This window comes from Acipenser ruthenus, chromosome 45 (genome assembly GCF_902713425.1).
Source record: "Acipenser ruthenus chromosome 45, fAciRut3.2 maternal haplotype, whole genome shotgun sequence".
Classification (NCBI taxonomy): domain Eukaryota; kingdom Metazoa; phylum Chordata; class Actinopteri; order Acipenseriformes; family Acipenseridae; genus Acipenser; species Acipenser ruthenus.
Window position 1 is genome coordinate 8,380,692 of NC_081233.1, and position 20,515 is coordinate 8,401,206.

The 20,515-nt window shown below is 45.4% G+C and overlaps 3 protein-coding genes across 4 annotated transcripts; 2 read left to right on the top strand and 1 right to left on the bottom strand.

The window, feature by feature from the left end:
* Positions 1-2,605: 2,605 nt before the first annotated feature.
* Positions 2,606-7,094, bottom strand: LOC117967032 (cell division cycle-associated protein 7-like). Its single transcript, XM_059013020.1, has 9 exons — positions 7,016-7,094; positions 6,193-6,321; positions 5,202-5,468; positions 4,828-4,908; positions 4,341-4,508; positions 3,699-3,842; positions 3,433-3,582; positions 3,182-3,318; positions 2,606-2,734 (listed from the first exon to the last, which is right to left on the bottom strand). Exons 1-9 carry the CDS (start codon positions 7,043-7,045, stop codon positions 2,701-2,703), a joined length of 1,140 nt encoding a protein of 379 aa, XP_058869003.1. The 5' UTR covers positions 7,046-7,094; the 3' UTR covers positions 2,606-2,700.
* A 1,244-nt stretch (positions 7,095-8,338) lies between these two features.
* LOC117400940 (bone morphogenetic protein receptor type-2-like) lies at positions 8,339-15,929 on the top strand. Of its 2 annotated transcripts, XM_059013415.1 has the most exons (11): positions 8,339-8,515; positions 9,031-9,195; positions 9,709-9,840; positions 11,228-11,347; positions 12,039-12,157; positions 12,255-12,476; positions 13,653-13,767; positions 14,082-14,227; positions 14,505-14,664; positions 15,104-15,240; positions 15,657-15,929. In XM_059013415.1, exons 1-11 carry the CDS (start codon positions 8,455-8,457, stop codon positions 15,756-15,758), a joined length of 1,479 nt encoding a protein of 492 aa, XP_058869398.1. In that variant the 5' UTR covers positions 8,339-8,454; the 3' UTR covers positions 15,759-15,929. The 2 variants fall into 2 exon arrangements, with proteins under 2 accessions (XP_058869398.1, XP_058869399.1); XM_059013416.1 differs by lacking the exon at positions 11,228-11,347.
* Positions 15,930-16,336: 407 nt separating this feature from the next.
* On the top strand, positions 16,337-19,783 carry prr13 (proline rich 13). Its single transcript, XM_034914198.2, has 4 exons — positions 16,337-16,461; positions 17,485-17,522; positions 18,434-18,906; positions 19,211-19,783. Exons 2-4 carry the CDS (start codon positions 17,504-17,506, stop codon positions 19,250-19,252), a joined length of 534 nt encoding a protein of 177 aa, XP_034770089.2. The 5' UTR covers positions 16,337-16,461; positions 17,485-17,503; the 3' UTR covers positions 19,253-19,783.
* The last annotated feature ends 732 nt before the right edge of the window (positions 19,784-20,515 follow it).

Here is a 20,515-nt window from a genome sequence, read left to right on the forward strand (position 1 = left end):
CAGAAACTGCAATGTGCAGTCTTCTGTCAAAATTAGCTTCTCACAGTGGCAACATGTCACTTCGTTATTCAATTAAAGTGTGGCACTGCTTTCATTTGAAGCCAATCGCAACAGTTGTTGTTTCTCTGAAATATCAATTCCAATTCCTTCAAAGGTATTGATTTTAAAATGGAATTGAAGTTGAAACACAGTCATTGAGCCCGACCCTGCTGGAAATGACTTGGTGATAGGCTGGTAATAGACCTCCAGATTCTCCTGGACAATTAGGTCCTTTTTTTATTTTTGTGTGTGCATTTTGCAATCACAATGCATTTTTACCTGCTCTCATTTCTATGAGATGTACAACTACTCAAAAGCGCTCCGGGTTTAAAGAAAGAAACATCTTGTCACTCCTAACCATAGCTGCTGCTTTTTTTTGTATTTCCCCCTCTCTGCCATTGATATGTGTAGCACAGGCTAGACCAGCAAAAGTGTCTTTATCAGAAGGCAGCAGCAGCACCATCTAGTGTACACCTTGTGTATTGCCAGTAAAACTAAATCACACTTCTTTCCCAAGTGGCAGAGCAGTGGGTGGTGCTGGCTGTTGCTATGTTAGAGACGTTTAGTCTGATCCAGCCTCTGATGCATGTATAGAGGGCAGGCAGCTAGCATGGAGAGCAGCTTCTGAGCACCTTACCTGTTGTAATTGTAACAAACAGGACTCTGAATGGTTGCACACAGCATAAAAAGGTAAAGGGACAATGAAAAATAAGGAAATAAAAAGAAAGTAATAATTGATTTTGAAGCTGCTTGTTCTTTGGTAGTTTGCCAAACGAGCAGGTGTGTCTTTGTTTGACCAGCTATTAACTTTGAAGCATGTGAGACCTGTGCTGTATAGGACTGTTGAAGGAGTGGGCTTTTGATACTAGGAAAGAGCAAAAAACAGATAAGGTTGGGGGGGTCTGTATAATGTAATGGTGGTTATTGCCGTGTTCTCCAACAACATTTCCGCTGCAGTGGTGTTTTTAAGGAGCACCTATTAAAAGACAGTACTGCCAGAGGATCACTCCTGGTGGGGGTTTAAGTTAGAGCACATTGAATCAGGTTTCACTTCACGCTCCAGGCTTGTCTTGCTAAAATCGATTAGGGGCGTGTTTATTTATTGATTTGTCTCGTGTGTAGCTAAGCCGAGCCCCGTCAGAGAGGTGAAATGCCAAGGCATTGCTGACATGTCTGGTAATGGTAATGAGGAAGTAAGATTCATATTGCAAGCCAGGGTTGAGAGAGTGTTGTTTTTTTACACTGTGGTTGTGTGTGATCCTGGTAAAACAATGCAGAGTGTTGTTTCTTTGTCTTGTGGAGTGCGCTGGGGGTCCACTCTGTTCTGATCTCTGGGGTCGGGTCAGAAAAGGTTCTGTGGAGTTTCAGGTTTCATCAACATTGAAATCAATAGTAGTAATGCTGCTTTTTCACAGGGACAGACCTTTTTAACATCTCTTGACAGAGTCCTCAGACCAACTAGAATTGTATAGGTTGACCACATGGACCCTGATCAGCCTTGACGCTGCTGGAATCGGCCACAGCTGGTTTGATTGGAGGATTTCGCAACACGGGCGATTCACACTGAATTTCATCTGCATCCGTGGCTTGCCTCTTAAAACTAAATTCAGGGTGATTGTCCAGTGCTGTAAAATGCTCTAATAAAATCCAGCTGTGGTTTATCAAATCAAACCCTGATTTTGTTAAAATGTTTACAGAATATGTATTTAAACCTTCATTCAGCACATGTGGGTCCTGAATAATCTGTCAACCTGAAGGAGGAACTCTCCTTTGAGTATACAGAACGGGATTTTAAATAAATACACTACCTCAGACATGGACAGAGGAGTCCCGTGACGTTCCAACGTGATTTCCGACAGCATGCGCTAACATACGGTGTTAAGACCAGGACTGAACGGGTTCAATAGCAGAGAATACAAACACTTTCACAATTGGCTGATGCAGATTCACAGCACAGAATCCTAGTCCGTCTCCTGCTTGAAAAACAGGCTAGTGTGTTCATGTTTCTTATTGTGGGGGGGGGGGTATTATGTCCTAAATGGATTCTATCAAAGGGAGTATGTATAGTGTGGGTGTGTATTTTATACTGTATGTAACCTCTCTGGAATCTGTAAATATGATGTTTAACACGAGACACCTGGCTTTTCACTTTTGTAACATTTAAATAAAAGGTGACATCCTTAAAATAAGAGTTTAGGGCATTTATTTGTGCTAAAATAGGTTGTTTATTTAGTGAAATTGCCCCAGATTGAGCCATTACATTGTGATGTTTTCTAAAAAGGACATCCCCAAAGTATTAAATACCAGGCAAGGTTAAATTAAATGACCAGATACAGACCTGTATGGTATAAAACAAATTTTATTACACAAAGCAAATGCACAATTTAAAAAAAAAAAAAAAAAAAGTTTTACACAACTGGGAAACTAAAACATTGACCTGTCCAATTACACATTACAGTGCATTGCAGAGACACTGACATCTACTTTGTGTACTTTACTGCCCCCATCAGTTCTGAAGGCGCAACTACAGTGCAATGACGTAAGAGTTCTAAGCAGACGCAATTCGGTTTCTTACATAATTTAATTATTATTTAAACTCTCGCGGGCTATATCCAGCGTCCAACAATCCTTTTCTTTACGATCTCCGTTCTTCTCACCCATTTAGAGATCTTCAGTTTTGTTTTTGTTGCAAAGGCTATGTAAAACACAGACATGCATGTTAGATACACTGACATTGTATCATCCTGTGCTATCCTTGCACTGCTATTGTAGACACAACTTATAATCCAAAACTTGTTGCATCCTAGTTTACATTATATTATAGTATTTGTGCTCTGTAAAACTGCAATGGATTAAATATTGGGCTTGCATTGTAACCCTTTACTACCCTGCAAGTCGCCTTGGATAAAAGGAGTCTGCCAAATATATAGCACCCCACCCACCAAGCTCCTCCACATTAAATGTGTAAATGTGGCAGTCCGACTCGGGACTGCATTCTAGAATTGATGGCAAGCAATTAAAAACATTACAGCCATCCGTCTCCAGCAGACAAAAGCAAAGTCTCCCAGGGTCCTTCCTAGATCAGAGCACTAGGTCTAGCTAAATCAACAGGGGGAGGGAAAACTATGTAGTGTTGACAGACCTGATGAGATAGGAATGCACGTCCGTGAATCCGTGGTACTGCGCCAGGGGGAACAGGATGCCAGTGGGGCAGCGTCCGTCCCTCTGCCGGCAGAAGCTGCAGTTACAGATCCCTCGGCACGGTGGGCAATGCCAGGACTGCAGGGGGGGGGGGGGGGGGGGGAGAGAAGGATTGAAACGCACACTTCAGATAGTCAGTCATCGACCCATAATAGCAACAACACCCGACAGAAGGAGGAGACACACACTCACAGGGTTGAGCAGTGCATCCCGGACCTCCTCCCCGTATCGGTTGCGCAGACACGGCCCGCAGAACTGGCCCTGCACCCCGCGGCACTCTGGGTTCCTGCAGCTCGTTTTGGTGTCAATGGTCTTCTGTCGGCACTGGTGACACGTGGAGCCCTGCAGAGAGAGAGAGGGAGACGAGGGAGTGAAAAAGAGAAGCTTCCTGTTCCCTCCGCTTCAGAGATCAGCGTGTCTCTTGTGCTGCGTGTCTCCGAGCTCTCGTCCGTACTCACGGTGGCTCGGTTGTAGGTCTTCTCCGCTCCGTTGACTGCGATCATCCCCAGCTCCTCCTCAGTGACGTCCTCAACCGCCCGGATCACGTGTGGGATCGCAGTGCTGGGGTGGGGGGCACGACGCTGCCGGGGGGGCCCCCTCACCTGAGCGCCCCACAAAAAACACAGGGTTAGAGAAGGGAGCCCCTCAAAAAAACAACCCCAAAACAAGCTACCCACAGGAGTAATGTACAGCTATGGCCTAAAGTGTTGCACCACCTAGAATTAAGATTGAGACAATATATAAACAATTTAGCTCTTATTTATCATGTAAATCAAAGAAAGCATACAACTACAAAGCAGTATGAACTCAATATGCCAACGTGACATCATTCAGCAGGTTTCATTCGACTATGAAGCAGTTCGTTCTAGACGGTGATGCAAAACTTGCAGCCATAAAATCAGTTTCCTGAATGACGTTGTAGTAGCTTTCTGCATTTGTACAGTAAGCATGTTAAACGGGTGTAGCTGTTAATAACTTTAACACAATTGTAAACACTGCTGCAGAATTGTAACTGAAGAAAACATCATTGCAATTGTGATTTTGGCAACCCATGCTGCTGTGACAGGTGTGTCATCCCCCGTGCTACCCCCACCCCTCACCTCCAGCAGCTCATCCTCAATGCTGCGCTGCAGACCGCTCTGCTCGTCGGGGGAGGGGGTCCTGTCCATGCAGCCCATGGAGCGGGTGTGTCTGCGGGACGTTCTCTCGGGGTTCCTCCTCGCGCCCCCCTGCCCGGCCATCGAGGACCGTGGGGCTCGCTTCGGCTTCTGCACGGGGAAGCAGGGTTGAGATCAGCACATTAAAAACAGATGGCACAGAAACATGGGGAGGTAAATTGTACTGATTTCAGCTCATTTGCTGTTATTGCAAGATTGGAGATGTCTCATCAGATGCACTAGTTTGACCACTGCACTTTTGTTTGAGACGAAAAGGCATGTGAAGTGACAAGCCACTCTGATCTCAACTTGAAAGAAATCCTTGCATCCACCAATAGAGAAGGCCGCCCCAAATTACACACATGACTTAACAGCAGTACTAGAAGAGGCAAGAACTGACATATAGGCTGCAAGGCACAAGCGTACTCACGCTGGGAGAGCCCCGTGCTGCAGGCTTGGGAGGGATCATCAATCCTGGCATCTTGTGAAGGTCTGCCATCAACTGAGCAAGCTGGGGAAAAAAAATAAATAAAAAAAAAACCACCTACTACAATATACCTGTCTTGGGTACCTTCCTCTTCAAGAGAAGCAGGACTACAGTTACCAGAATGCATTGCAAGGAGTTAAAATGAACATGGCTGCACACGGTTAGCGCTCCCACACCCCAATGCATTCTGGTAAGTGTAGTCCTGCTGTGAAAAGGCATCTACACAGGTAAATCTTAACAGAATGCATAGCGATCCCAGACTGTCCTGGTGCACACAGAGTCACCCTACACGTGGTCACCCAGCCCCCCAGTCTCACCATGGCTTTGTTAGCCTTGATGTTCATGGCTCTCTTCTCCAGGAAGCCACGGTGGGACTCCTGGTCTGAGTCCGAGTCGGAGTGACTCATCACGGGGTCGGGAGCGTGGGGATGAGGAGGAGGGCGGTTCTCCTTCTCCTCATCCTCCTCCTCCTTCAGCCTGCGAGCTGGCAGTCGCAGCGCCACCTTGAGGTTGAAGCGGCGTGGAGGACCATCATCCTGATTCTGCAAGCGTCCCGGGCCCTCACTGTCATTGTCGGAGCTTGACTGCAGAGAGACAGAGAGAGACTGGGCTGTGGGACTCTGTCCACCAAGAAGAGGACAAGTTGAGCTTACCAAATCCAGGGGGTCACATGACAAACTAATTTAGTGCAACCTACCAGCCAATATTGTATGTATGCATGTGCACACATGCTTTTAAAATAGGGTTTAAAACCTTGCAACATACACACACACCACCTGCTGGAGGGGGGCTGTATTGCAAGTCAAGTCCCATATCAAAAAAAGTGTTAAGTTCCTGATTGATATTCACTGCAGTCAGTTTGCTAAACTAACCAATGTATCTGCGTGTACTCTTATGAAAGGGAGGACAGCTTTGTTGACAGTCCAGTTTGTTTACACTCAAAATGGACATCCCCAATCAGGATTGGGGTCAAACCCTTTTTAAAATCCATTCCCAATTCAAATTCCCATTCCCTGTTAGTCAGTTCCAACACAGCATTGCTCTGTTGGCAGCATTCTGTCAATTAGCTTCACAGTGGCAAATTACTTCAATTGAAGTCACTGGTAGTCGATTACATTGGCTTCAAATGAAAGTAGCTGAACAACCACAACAATTACGTCTAATATATCAATTCCTTCAAAAGGAATTGGAATCGAACAGCAATTGAGCCCAGCCTTGTTTAGAATATTTAATAAAATAAAATCAACGTTGCAGCATCTTGTCGAGTCTAGTTTGAGAGTCTCTGTGCGCCGATTCAACGCTGCTTACCTGGTAATCCGAACCGCTCAGCTCGGCTTCAGAAAACCCGTAGAAAGTCTTATTGTTCTCGTCGTCAGAGTCTTCCACGAAAATAGCAGCCAGTTCCATGGAAAGACTGTCCATGCCCAATCTATACTCCTGTCAGAACGACAAAAAAATACAGATTGTTACCACAGAAGGAAGCCACCGGGCTGTTTACAGACCTAGCGTGTGTGCGCACAATGACTTGCAAAGAAACAGGGCGAGGGTCGTTTTTGAACTTCACAGCATCACTTCACGTGCATGTATGTTGCTGTCCACTAGCCTGTGGCTTTTGAAAGATGTATCGTTGCGAAGATCCGTCGGGAGCAGCGCTTGGGTATGTAAGGTGGCGCACCCGGGCAGGCACACGCATGAACTTCGCTGGGTTATCAAGTTTGTCCAAGCCAATGTTATAATTCTCAAAGCGGTTCCCTAAACCACCGCCAGAGGGCGAATTTTACACTATATGTGTGAATTCCTAAAGAAGGTAAAAATGATGGAGTCGATAGCAGTGCAGAGCATTTCGGATATCGCTATAAAACACACATTAACCGTTTAACTGACCATAAATCAATTAAGTCACCTTATTGGTTTATAAGCCTGTAAATTACTTCGTTGCAGACCGTGTTGATTAATTATGGGCATCCAATTATTGTTACTAATGCCACTTGACACAAACCAGAGGACAAAGATTTAGGCAATTATACCTGGGGGGGGAGGGAGGGGGCTATCGTGGAAAATTAAACCATCAAAAGTAGTTGCATTCCTAGTAGTCGCTAAAGAATGTTTGAATTCATGACTATTTAAATACCTCATGTTCTTGTCCCGGTCCCGGTCCCATGATCACGCGGTCTTCGGTTCTACTTACTGTAATACAGCCAGCCTCGATTGCAGCATCCTCCAAGTGGGGTATTTAACCCGCTTCGGGCCAATCAACAACCTTAATGACGTCATAGAGGCTCCAATTACAAGCCAATACCCGATCTGGAACAGCTCTCTGTCAATTCAAAGGAGGACAAGGTGAGAGCCTCCGTCCTGCACAGCGCGAAGCAACGTTTTTATTCAGCGGGGGCAAGTTCATTTTGAAATAGAAGTATCGTTTATTATGGATTAGAAAGCCTAGTTTTATATTTAATGATGTGTATATAGGCTGGATATTTCAACTCATATATATGTGTTATATTTTGTCTATCGCTTTGAATATTTATCGTTTGGGGGGTACGTATGTTCTCTTAGCAGGAACATGTTTGCGATATTATTATATGTATACAAATTATGCTGATAGAAAGATGCTGACGTCAGAATAACTTCGGCTCTTAAATATCTAACGAGTTAAAACTTTGTGATAAGCTGCCAATTGTTTGGTCTTTTTTGATTTGAGGGGGGGGGGGGGGGGGGGGTAATAATATTAATAATAATAATAATAATAATAATAATTGCATGTGCATTTTCACTGCTCCCGCCCGCTTTGTTTGCTATGTGTGAGAATTCTTCATCCTTCTTCACGGGTGTGAACACGCGCTCCCCCGCGCTCTCACAGAACCCCACGTCATCAGCATTGCAGAGAGGGAACACTGCGCGCGCGTGATTGCATCTGCTGTTTGCAAAGCACAGCTGGGTTTCGGGAAGAGACTTTATTTTCTGTTCTGAAAAGGGGGGCCCAATTTCACAAGGACTGTTTTGAAGGAGCGCTTTTGATAAAGACCGTGTTTGTAACAACTCCATTATGATTTACATTAATAAAGAAAAAAAATGCATGAATAAATAAATGCAAACGTTGGTTAAATATATTTATTATTGTTTTTCATACATGTGTGTTTTAATTGGACTTGCTATATCATAATTAAGAATATTGTGGAATTATTTTTTTTAAAGCGTTCTATTATTCAGTATATGTTTTAAGCACAACTAAATAGAAGGTTTCTTCAGAACTCCCCAAACTCTTAGAATTGTTTCTCATTTTCTAACATCAGCACTGACGGATCTCGTTTCAAAACTAAGATATGTCCTACATTTCGCGTATGGATTACACCTGAAAGCGCATCCAAACGCCAGACGTGTTAAAAAAAAACAAAAAAAAAAAACACTACATTGCATTTTCAGGTAAACTTGTCTTTTATTCGTCAGGGGCGTTAGCAATTAGGTCCAGAGAGCCTCCCTCTGGTTTGCTACTGGAGTTTCACTTGACAAAGCCAGCGCTGCCAATGTAGCACGACCACAGTACAGCCTGTGCAGAACCACAGCATAGCCATGACGAGACGGCTGTCAGACGCGCTCCGATTGATTCTCATTGTGGCCCTTGCAGGAACCGGTGAGTGACTTGAGAGAGAGAGAGAGAGAGAGAGAGAGAGAGAGAGAGAGAGAGAGAGAGAGAGAGAGAGAGAGAGAGAGAGAGAGAGAGAGAGAGAGAGAGAGAGAGAGAGAAGGGTTAAATGATTTATTTCAGTACGTTTCGGACACAAGCCCTTCTGTGCAGAACGAAACTTAAACACAGTGCGGTAGACTTGTTATTTTCCAGCAATTCCACCTCAAGATATTTTATTTCTAGCCTTTATATACCGACCTGCATGAACACCTCTGGGTGTGAGAATGTCAATTACTAGCCAGTAATCGGTAGAAACAATAGACACTGGCGTGTGAAAATGTTAGAGCGCTTTGTGCTTTTAATTAGGCATCTTAAACAACTTTAAAGTCATCAGTTCACTTAGACAATCACTGACAATTTGATCATTTTCAGTTCCAGTGGTTTGATTTCATATGCACAAGAAATCAAAACCACAGAAGCAATGACGTTTTTTTTCACCCCTGTTTTTAATCGTGGAGCAGGATTGACCGATGGAAGGAAATGCGTTTACTCGATAGGATCTCCGGACCACAGGGCTGTTGTCGAGATCGGCAATGTGAACGGGACGGTGCAACACTGCGCCCGCACTGACTGCTGCATCGCTGCTGTCCATCTCTTAAACAACAACACAAACATCACGACACAAGGTAGAGCTGCGGGGCGGGCCGGGGGTACCGCTCATAAAGAACAATGCGCTGTAACACAGCAAGGATGGAAACACACCTCACTGAATCACAGTCCGGATCTCATTCCTATAGTGTGTCAAGATGTATTCCTTTCAAGTTTCACCTATGCAGCTAGCTAAGTTAACCCAGTCCCTTATTAACGCATATTAAAACCAGGAATGGATCAAACTGCTGTGCAATGGGAGCCTCATGTCTTATCTTTGTTGGGGTTACCAGATGACCTTGTGTACACTAGGACAGTTCTGGTGCGTTTTACCTGTCTCGGGTGCCTTTCACAGCAGGACTACATTTCCCAGTATACATTGGGGGAGTTGAAAAGTCTGAACTGTCCCGTTCTGTCCTGGTGTACACAGAGTCATACAGTCACGCTACTTTAAAGGGTATTATCTTTTAATACGGATAACATCTGCTGACCAGCACGCTGGAGATTGAGTTTGCTGCTTCTCTGTTGCATGTTTCTCCCCTGTTTAAAAGGCTGCAGCGTCATTCAGGGCAGCTGCACTGACCTGCTCTGCCTCTTGGGACCCTTGAGAAGAGGAAACTACACCTCCTGCGTCTGCAGCTCGGACCTCTGCAACTCCCATGTCGCGTGGAGCCAGGATGCTGGTGAGTGGGCTCCAATCGAGGAGGGGGGTGGCGTAGTAGTGGGTTCATCTTAATGCATGGGACTATTATTATTTGTTTATTTAGCAGACGCCTTTATCCAAGGCGACTCACAGAGACTAGGGTGTGTGAACTATGCATCAGCTGCAGAGTCACTTACAACTACGTCTCACCCGAAAGACGGAGCACAAGGAGGTTAAGTGACTTGCTCAGGGTCACACAATGAGCTGAGGTGGGATTTGAACCGGGGACCTCCTGGTTACAAGCCCTTTTCTTTAACCACTGGACCACACAGCCTCCTTTCACCTTTCTCCGGAGGCCTGGGTACCAATCTGGGGGGCTCGGTGGCACAGTGGGTTAATGTTAATGCATTCGACTAGCGTTTCAGCTTTCTCCAGAGACCTGGGTTCCAATCTGTGGTATCTGTCAGTTAAAAGCTACTGGGTGCGTTTTATTTTGTTTTTTTTAACTGGCTTTTACTCAACCCACCAGTAAGCCCAGAGAGAGGTAGGGTAAAGCATATTAAAACTCTTGGCAAACCATGGTCAAGTGAAACTTTGACGAGCGAGGATCGTGTTTTCCAGTCCGGTGTAACCGCAAGTAAACAGCCAGCACAGCTGTGGGACTTCATTAAAAACTGCTTTCCTTTTTTCACTCTTTATCTCCCTGTCCAGCTTGCACAGCCTCCCCTCCTTACCGCAGACTGGGCTTCGAGTCCTAGTTTTGGAGCCAGAGGCTCGTGAGATGTTGCACCTCTAGTTCTGGGTTCTTTCCTTGCAGATCTGATGCGCTGTTCCATCAGACTGATCGGTCTGACCTCCGCAGAACTAACCAGCGTTGCAATTAGCTTTGCAGATGTGTGCCGATGGCGCAGGTCCGCTTTCTAATTGGAGGCGCGTTCAGGGAGGACTCAGGAATCTTGCGCCCCCAGATCCCTTGAAGTTTTAATTTGTTTGCTTGGGCTGCGTCCCAGATTACTTTGCTGCAGTAATCCCCCATTATAATACAGCTCTTTATACTGTGGCTACCTTTTGCCCCGTCAATGGCATTCCATATATATATATATATATATATATATATATATATATATATATATATATATATATATATATAATATATATATACACATACAGCTCTGGCCAAAAGTTTTGCATCAGCCTACAGAATGAACTAATTTTGTTTCATAAAGCTGATTGAAACCTGCTGAATAATGTTACATTAAGATATTGAATTACACACCACTTTGTAGTTTGCCATATACCTACAGAAAAACTGACAAATTAGACATTTTGAAATGGAAGTATTTTTAGCTGGGCAAAACATTTCATCTAGCCAGCTGTGCAGACTCCCCCCCCCCAAGATTACTGGCATTGCTGTTTCTCTGTTTCAGAGGGTGCTGAGAGAGGAGAGGGGAGCAGACTGGCTCCCCTGGCCTGGGTCCTGACTGTGGGGGTGCCCCTGCTTTGCCTCCTGACCGGTGCCTGGAAGTGGAGAGACAGCCGCAGGAGACGTGCGTTTCCCTCATCATGATTATTGTACCCTAGAAAATTGCCCCAGTTCGAACCCAGGCCTCCAGAGTAGAAAGGCCGGTCTAGTGCATGAACATTAACCCATTGCACCCCGATTGGAGCCCAGGCTGTGTCTCAAACCCTCTCCTCTTTGATTTGGAAAACTCCAGCTCTTGTGAGGTAGTTGGGCAATAATGCCACTATCAAGCACCTGTTTCAGGCTCAACTGTCTGTTCAGCTCACAATCTCAGAGAGATAAGGAGAGAGAGAGAGGAGAGGAGAGGAGAGGCTGTTGCAATGACAAACCGCTACTTTTTCTGAACGGCACACTCCCCCACCCTAACGAACTGACCTTGGCATTTCAGAAAAAAATTCTCCCTTCTTTCTACCACTCTCCCCCTCCCTCTCCCTCCTACTCCCTCTCTCTCTCTCTCTCCCCTCCTCTGTCTCTTCAAAATAAAATCAGTTCTAAGGTGAAGCCATAAGAAGCTGTGTCCTAGACAAACATACTGGCTAGCGCCTTCTTCACTTCAGTGTACTTCATTTATTAAAGTTGTACCCTTTTCCCTCTCGCCCTCCAATCCATCTCCCTCCCTCCCTCGTTCTAATAATACAATCAAATTATAATTATTATAACTCTCTCTCTCTCTCTCTCTCTCTCTCTCTCTCTCTCTCTCTCTCTCCCATGGTCAGTGTTGGCGCACCAGCTTTCTCTGCAAGACCTCCCTCAGACTGAAAAGGTCCAAGCAACAACCTCACCTACCTCCCTGACCTCACCTCGCCTTGACCTCACCAACATGGAGCTGCACCAGGTACAGCCGCACTCTGACCCCTGAACTCCAGGGAGGTCTTATCTACCTGTAAAAGAACCTTGCTGGCTAACAGCTGTTCCATCCTGCGCTTCCTCAGGTTATCAACAGGGGGCGCTACGCGGAGCTGTGGAAGGGCTCCCTGGAGGGGGTCCCCGTGGTTTTCAAACTGTACCCCTCGGGGTGCTGCCGGTGCTACGACAACGAGAGCACGGTGTACGGCCTGGCACTGCTGAGGCACCCGAGCATCACCTGCTTCCTTGGGGAGGGAGAGAGTGGGCAGAGTGGGGCGAGGGTGCTGGTGCTGGAGCTGGCTCAACACGTGAGTGAAAACAATGCAGCAGCTCCCCTGCTGTGGGACACGGGTTCTAGCTCTGCTTAGTGGGGCAATTCTGTTCCATAGTCTTGAGCATTGAGGGTTGAGCCATTTGAAGCAGGACACATTATGTATATGAACTCTCACATGTAGCGGAGAAATAATACAGACGCTTTATGTTTGGTATTGAATCCACCTATTTGTGTTGCCTTTACTGTTATTAGCAGTGGCATTATAATTCTGTTAGTATTAGTGTAGGTATTGGAAGTAGCATTTGCTGTATTTGATCTAGTCTTGTAGGTGTTTGGAATGCGGATTCACAGAGAGCGCCGCCTAGCATTGCAGTTCGTTCATTCAGATTGGAAATTACAGTCACAGTAAACATACGAGGATTTGAGACTTTAATTTACGACACAGTGCCATCATGTGGACAGACGCTGTACTTGCACCAAGGCTTTTTTTTTTTTTACCCTATCGAGCGTGAAAGATTGAAAATGAATATATTTATAATTGAAAATCAAAAGCAAAGTTTAGCCTCAAAAAAAAAAAAACTATATCAACATAGTTTATATATTTTATTTTACATGATGTAATCAAACAATCTATAAAATTATATTGCAAAAAGTCTACCGGAAGTGATAATAGTAGTACAGTATTTCATGTTAGATTTTGAAATGTCCCCCTGTCCTAAAGAGACTCTCATTGCTGGCGCTGTGCTGTTGTGTCCCCCTGTCTAAAGAGACTCTCATTGCTGGCGCTGTGCTGTTGTGTCCCCCTGTCTAAAGAGACTCTCATTGCTGGCGCTGTGCTGTTGTGTCCCCCTGTCTAAAGAGACTCTCATTGCTGGCGCTCTGCTGTTGTGTCCCCCTGTCTAAAGAGACTCTCATTGCTGGCGCTGTGCTGTTGTGTCCCCCTGTCTAAAGAGACTCTCATTGCTGGTGGAAATGTCTAAAGAGACTCTCATTGCTGGCGCTGTGCTGTTGTGTCCCCCTGTCTAAAGAGACTCTCATTGCTGGCGCTCTGCTGTTGTGTCCCCCTGTCTAAAGAGACTCTCATTGCTGGCGCTCTGCTGTTGTGTCCCCCTGTCTAAAGAGACTCTCATTGCTGGCGCTGTGCTGTTGTGTCCCCCTGTCTAAAGAGACTGTCATTGCTGCCCCTGTGCTGTTGTGTCCCCCTGTCCAGGGCTCTCTACGTGCGTTCCTGTCTCAGCACTGCAGCGACTGGGCTGGGACAGTGCGGCTGGCCCTGTCTCTGTGCCAAGGCCTGTCCTTCCTGCACTCTGAGATCCACAGGGACGGTGAGAGCACAAGCAACGATTAATCAATTCTTATTATTTAATCATTTAGCAGTCGCTTCGCTCCAAAGCGACTTACAGAGACCAGGGGGTGGGCTATGCTTCATCACCAACAGCTGCTGCAGAGTCACTTCCAATAGGTTTTACGTCTCAGGGTCACACACAGTGAGTCAGTGGCTGAGCTGGGATTGAACCAGTAGTTGAACTTCTGCAGCTATGACAAATCTTTTCCACACAGAACAATGTCATGTATGCAGGAGGACACTGTCCTATGAGTCAGGCATGACGTGCTGTTCTGTATACCTGCATTTCCACAGGCGTGTACAAGCCTGCCGTGGCTCACAGAGACCTCAGCAGTAACAACGTGCTAGTCAAGGCTGACTGGACCTGTGCGCTGAGTGACTTCGGCTCAGCCACCGCCCTCAACCTGAGACCTGGACCAAGACCACTCCGCACCCAGGAGGTACCAGAACCCTGCTTCTCCTCTGAGCCCTGCAGCCCAATCACCTGCATCATGCACACAGTGGCTCGGCTGGTGCCTCCATCAGTGTCCAGGGAACTGAAATCACTGGAGAGCTGAGAATGCAGAGTGCAGATTAGTTAAGGTGCTGGTAATGACAGCGCTGCAGAGCTGAGAGTGGAGTGTTTAGACTAGTGCTCATTATTATTAAGGTGCTGGTAATGACAGCGCAGTGTAATGCTGTTTTGAATGATCTGATGTTTCTTGTTGGTTTTGGCAGGTGTGTGTGCAGGTGGGGACCCCTCGCTACATGCCCCCCGAGATCCTGGACGGCACTTTAAATATCCGGGACCCCTTATCCTCCTTGCGGCAGGTGGATGTCTACTCGCTGGGTCTGCTGGTCTGGGAGATGACCACTAGATGCACTGACCTCTGGACAGGTAGGGAGCCAAGCCAGCTGGCCAGCACAGCTCACACTTAGCCTTCTACTGAAATGATTCACTTCTTGCGAGCACATCCATTTATTACATCGGTCTCAAATGTGTTCAAGCGGAAAAACTGTACTACACGAGGTTAAAGAGATCTGTTTGCAGGCTTTGATTACAGATTCAGTCCTGCGCTTTCACCTGGAGAGTGGACTGGAATGGTCCGCGCCCCGTCTATGCCACCTTTTCTGTCAACCAACCAGCTGCTTCCCCTAGAGTCTGGCATGCTTTGCAACCAGTAAGATGCTGCTGTGAAATGATCTCTCTCTCTCTGTTGTGAAATGATCTTGGTTTACCTTTCTTCCATGACCTGCAGTATACAGCGAATGGAAAGTCCAGGAAGGGCTAGATTCATGTTGGGAGGAGTTAATCCTGCTCTTCCTTCTCTTCCCAGTCTCCCCAGTACCGGAGTACAGACCTGCCTACGAGGCTGAACTGGGTCCCAGTCCCTCGCTAGACGAACTGATCCTGCTGGTGTCGGAGCGGAGAAAACGGCCCGCGCTGACTCACCTCTGCAGAGGAACCACCCTGGCAAGTCCTCCCCCTAGCCCTGTACCCCTGGTTATCCCCTCGAAAGGCCTGCTGAGTGAACAAAGCAAAGTGTAGTGAAGCACAGTGAAATCAAAGTGACTGGTGCATGGCTTCGCAACCAGCAGGCATTGCAAGCTTTAAGACGAGGGAACACTGGGGTAGGTTTAGGATCAGTGTTAGGGTGAGTGCTGGTTCTAGGAGCACACAAAGCCTCTCAGGAGCAGCGGCTTGAAACCTGGTTCCAGGAGACCTAGTTTGAGGCAACTTTGCTGTATCAAACCTCAAGTCTCCCCTGGTGTGCCGTGCAGTGGCCTGAAACCTAATCTCCTCCTGAAACCAAGTTCCAAGCCACAAAGTGGCCTCGCGTTCCCTCGGCTTCGGAGGTCTAAGGGCGTGTGCTTGTGTGTGTCTCTCAGGGCTGTGGCGCTTTGATGGAGATTCTGAAGCACTGCTGGGATAATGACCCTGAAGCCAGACTGACTGCGCCCTGCACAGAGAAGAGGCTGAGCTCCGTGTAGCTGACTGAGCTCATAACTTCACAGGATCCCAATGATTCAGCTTCAGGAACGTGGCTAGTTAACCCATGCTAACCCATTCCATACCCTCACCACTGTCTGTTTGAAGGACCCCTGCTTTCTAGAGTACTGCCTGTGCTGTAATACCATTGTGCAATAAAATATACTGACTATGTTATTTTTGTAGTGCTTGTGTGATGTACGCTATAGTATATAAATGTAAAGATAAAATTGAGAGAAAAAGTATGAAAGATAATACATAGATGTATATTTTTAGATGCACGGCGTTGTTACTATATAATTACGTGTATACCACAACTACCGCAGTTTTTTGCCCTATACAGTTGAAACTGTTGTATTATGTCAAAGAAAGGGGCGTTTCCTCAGCTTTGATTTCACTTCGTGAATTGCATCATGCGTTTCTCTGATTAGAAGATACAAAGTTTGAATATTTTCCATACAGGACCATAAAGAAAAGTAAACAATCGAACACTCCCTTATCTCGTGTCTTGTGCGTCATTGGAATTCACTGCTGGCTTATCCAATGGGCGCTCGGGGCTGAGGACGCTAGCCAATAGTAGCACACTAAGGGTGGGTTTGGAACCTGCAGGCTCCAGAGTGCAGGATTCCGGAAGAGCAGGCAGCTGCAGTTCAAGTGGGCTCAGTATTGCTGCGAAGCTCACCTGCAAGCTGCGGTAAAAGTAAGGTAAGAAAAACAGCCTGGGGTACATTCGGGCGAGAAACAACGATATTAATGCCAGACGTGCATTGACCTCATGTATACTAATATATATATATAACAAGCAGTAATCGGTCATTTATCAGTAGCTTTTAAAAGACTAAATCAGCTTGATTGTATATCAGTGGCAAGTCATGATTATATAAGCTGAAAGTGGGAAGGGCCATTAAAAATTCGGTTAGTTATTGCAGTTGGATTATTACTGTATGATTACATTTCCTGTAGGACGGAAGGGTTTGTCCATTTTTTTCTTTGCAGTAAAAAAAAAGGATTTGTCAATTTTTCTGTATATATATATATATATATATATATATATATATATATATATATATATATATATATATATATATATATTCCACGGAAATGGCGTCAGTCGAAAATAGTGCCGTACTTCTCGGACATAAGTATTGTTATAAAGTAGAATTGAAAAAAAAAGCGAACTAAATATTTAGCTGTAACTTTTATTGGTAAACCTACAGCTGTAGCTTTAAAAAAAAAAAAAAAAAAAAAAACTTCCCTTTTTATTATTTGTTTATTTAGCAGACACCTTTATCCAAGGCGTCTTACAGAGACTAGGGTGTGTGAACTATGCATCAGCTGCAGAGTCACTTACAATTACATCTCACCCGAAAGACGGAGCACAAGGAGGTGAAGTGACTTGCTCAGGGTCACACAATGAGTCAGTGGCTGAGCTGGGATTTGAACCGGGGACCTTTTTAATTAATATTCCACAGTACTGTGTAGTATGATGCAGCATTTTACACACTGTATTAGTAGAATAGCCTGTTCTGTTAAGGTGTATTTTTTGTAGAGAAGTAACTCCATTCAAAATAAAGATTACCTGTTCAATCAAATAAAAACCTAACGAAACTTAGTGCTGAAAATATTGACTGCTGTATGCATTGGTTACTTGGGTGCGGTGTGGGACTGCAAACTGGTTTCGCTAGTCTTGTTAACTCGTGTGTGTGTGTATTGTTCTTGTATTTTTAGGAAGGAAACCAGTTCTGCAATGTGGAACCCCAATCAAGGTACTTTTATGAAAGGAACCTCATTCAGTAGGCTAATCTGAACAGATGGGGCTGGCTCTGTGTGGCACAATGATCTGTTTGCTGTATTGATCCGAATCTGCAGGGCACTAGACATGCCTCATCTAGTCCTTGTTTTAGGTTCATGATGTTTGCATTTGATAGGTTATCAGTAACAACCCTTCAGATGAAATATAAAGCCCCACTCGTCACAGAATCGTGATATTGAAAGACACTGGTTTGTATACAGATGCTGTCAGCAGGCTGTTCAGCTGTTCTTTCTCAGTTCTGCTGCAGTGGTTCGATCCTTGCATTCCTTACCAGTGAGAGTGACTTACCGAGTTCATTTCAAAGTTGCTGTAATAAATCAGTGGACATGAGCCGTCCTGTCTCCGTGAACTACTAACTGTGTATATTCCTCTTCATTCTTTTGAGATCAGAAAGTGTGGAACATTTAGTTGTTCCAAAAAAATAGTCTTGAGCTTTTTGCTATTTGTGGTATTCCAGTTATCATCAGGCAGGTTAAAACGCTGGATTATTTTAAGTCTAAATTGAAAACATGCTTTTTTTTTTAATGGGCTTGCATGTAATTGGTTGTAGCTGGGAGTGTATTGTAGATATGAGCTATCTTGTTTTGAACTCTGTACAGCGCTCTGGGATGCCAGGGGGTGAAGGGTGCTATATCAAAACGCATGTTGTATTGTATTATGATAGCATGGTTTGGATTGTAAGTCAGCTTGGAGTCTACAGCACTGGCTCTTTTATAAGATTCAAGCCCGTGCACTTTTCTACCGCAGTGTCATCTGAACACAGGCACATTGTATTCTGACTTGAGGAGGCTGTAATTGTACAGGTTTAAAACACCAATACGTGCTTGGATCAGCTTTCAAATGGTTCTTTTTTTATTTTGTCAGGTCATCCAGGAGCCTGCCCCCCGGGGGGTCCCATGCCCCCTAACCCTGCCTACCCTCCCCAGGTATGCCCCCAAGGCCCGGGTCCAATGCCCCCCCCTGGGATTCCAGGTCAGCACCCCTACCCCGGTCCTGGATCCTACCCGGGACCCTACCCTGGGGGTCAGCCCTGCCCTCCCGCTTACCCTGGAGGTCAGCCCTGCCCTCCCGCTTACCCTGGAGGTCAGCCCTGCCCTCCTGCTTACCCTGGGGGTCAGCCCTGTCCTCCAACCTACCCTGGGGGTCAAGCCCCCTACCCCTGCCCCCCAGGAGGGATTCACCCAGGACACCCCCCTGGATGTGGGGATGACCACCACAAGAAGAAGAAGAAGGAAAAAAAGGCTCACAAGGAACATAAGCATGGAAAACACGGGCATGGCCCGCATGGGAAGCATGGACCGCATGGGAAGCATGGACCACATGGGAAACATGGGAAGGTAGGCGTGTATACCCCATCCCGTACCATAACATGCCAAGCCAAGCCAAGCCATACCATACCAAACCATACCAAACCATAACATGCCACGCCATACCAGGCCAAGCCACGCCATACCATAACATGCCAAGCCATACCATACCATAACATGCCATAACATGCCAAGCCACACCACACCTCACCATACCAAACCAAACCATACCATAACATGCCAAGCCACACCATACCAAACCATACCACCCCGTCCCATACCACTGAGTTGTCACTGGAAGGAGCCTGACTGTTTTCTGTGTCTCTTCATGCAGCATTCCTCCAGCTCTAGCAGCAGCAGCAGCGATTCTGACTGATCTGGACAGAAGGACAGAACCAGGAATCTACTGAAGACAGGCGCCGACACTGAACTGCACGCATCATCTATTTACTATACAACACAGAGAAACTAACACCAATCATGTTGAGCAGGAGCAAATTAACAAGCACAGACTTGCACTATCGCTGCCAACCAGCAGGGCGCGCTGTCCCACCCAGTAACGGGCTTTGTTTTAACCCCTGGTTGTCTTACCGTGTAATTTTATAGAGGTGGTTTTGATATTAGCATCGAGTTTGTATTTTTTTGGGGGGGAGGGGGTGTTAAGCTACTTCTGAATTGTTTTTTTTTTTTAGTATGAAGTGGGATTATTATTATAATTATTATAATTATTATTATTATTATTATTATTAATGCATTGGGATGGGAGCCTGAATTTGGAGTCATATGGTGAACCCACCCATATCCGCTTAGATGACCACGTACACACAGGGTGTCTTCTTTCTGTGATTGCTGTTTGATGCTTACTTCTGACCTGCTGAATGAATAAAGGAGATCTGTAGCCATCCCACAGCAGTGTGCGTGTGTGTGCGTTATTCCTTCCTCTCATCTTTACAGAGTTTCCTACACAAGGAGTTATGAGAATTTGCTTTTCTGGTAAATATTCTCAGAAATGCGACCACTAGCTGCATGCACAGCCATGCATTCTTGAGTTTTTTTCAATTGTTTGTTTCTTTATAACTTCTGAACGCCTTGTGAGTGATCTCAGAATCTGTACAAGGGTTTATAATGGTGGTGGGGACGAAAGAGGCACAGCTACAGATTTTTATACAGAACTGTGTCGTCGTGTATCAGAAGGCAAAGGTTCAAACAATAAAATAACACATCTGTGTGTCATATTTATTGCTTGACCAAAAACAAACAAAAAAAATAGATACATTGTTCATTGTCTGCAAAAAGTATATATATATATATATATATATATATATATATATATATATATATATATACGTCACTTGATTTATATTTTGAAAGTGAATACGCGACCCACTTCATCTAAACCCTTTGAAAATACTCAGTGACCCAAATCAGGTTTTAGAAATCACTTTGCAACCTAGTTCTTATTTTGCCCCTTTTGAAAATCATGCTGTAAATGTCAAAAATGTGATCCAGCCTCTCTTTCACAACCCTTATGTCTGAACGCACGCTTACACTTTCAGTACTGTAAACCACCTGCTTATCCCCTCGCTACAATAAACAGCTAATACTGAATTGACCAATAGTCAGCATTATGTATGTGCAT

Bases quoted from the DNA above. Each gene is read 5' to 3' on its own strand.
- LOC117967032 (XM_059013020.1), bottom strand. From the start codon at position 7,045: ATGGGACCGGGACCGGGACAAGAACATGAG. The intron at 6,322-7,015 runs GTATTTAAATAG...TCGTTCTGACAG, and splicing joins GACCGGGACAAGAACATGAG to GAGTATAGATTGGGCATGGA. The intron at 4,909-5,201 runs GTGAGACTGGGG...TTTTTTCCCCAG, and splicing joins TCAAGGCTAACAAAGCCATG to CTTGCTCAGTTGATGGCAGA.
- LOC117400940 (XM_059013415.1), top strand. From the start codon at position 8,455: ATGACGAGACGGCTGTCAGACGCGCTCCGATTGATTCTCATTGTGGCC. The intron at 12,477-13,652 runs GTGAGTGAAAAC...CCCCCTGTCCAG, and splicing joins TGCTGGAGCTGGCTCAACAC to GGCTCTCTACGTGCGTTCCT. The intron at 14,228-14,504 runs GTACCAGAACCC...TGGTTTTGGCAG, and splicing joins GACCACTCCGCACCCAGGAG to GTGTGTGTGCAGGTGGGGAC.
- prr13 (XM_034914198.2), top strand. The intron at 18,907-19,210 runs GTAGGCGTGTAT...CTCTTCATGCAG, and splicing joins CACATGGGAAACATGGGAAG to CATTCCTCCAGCTCTAGCAG.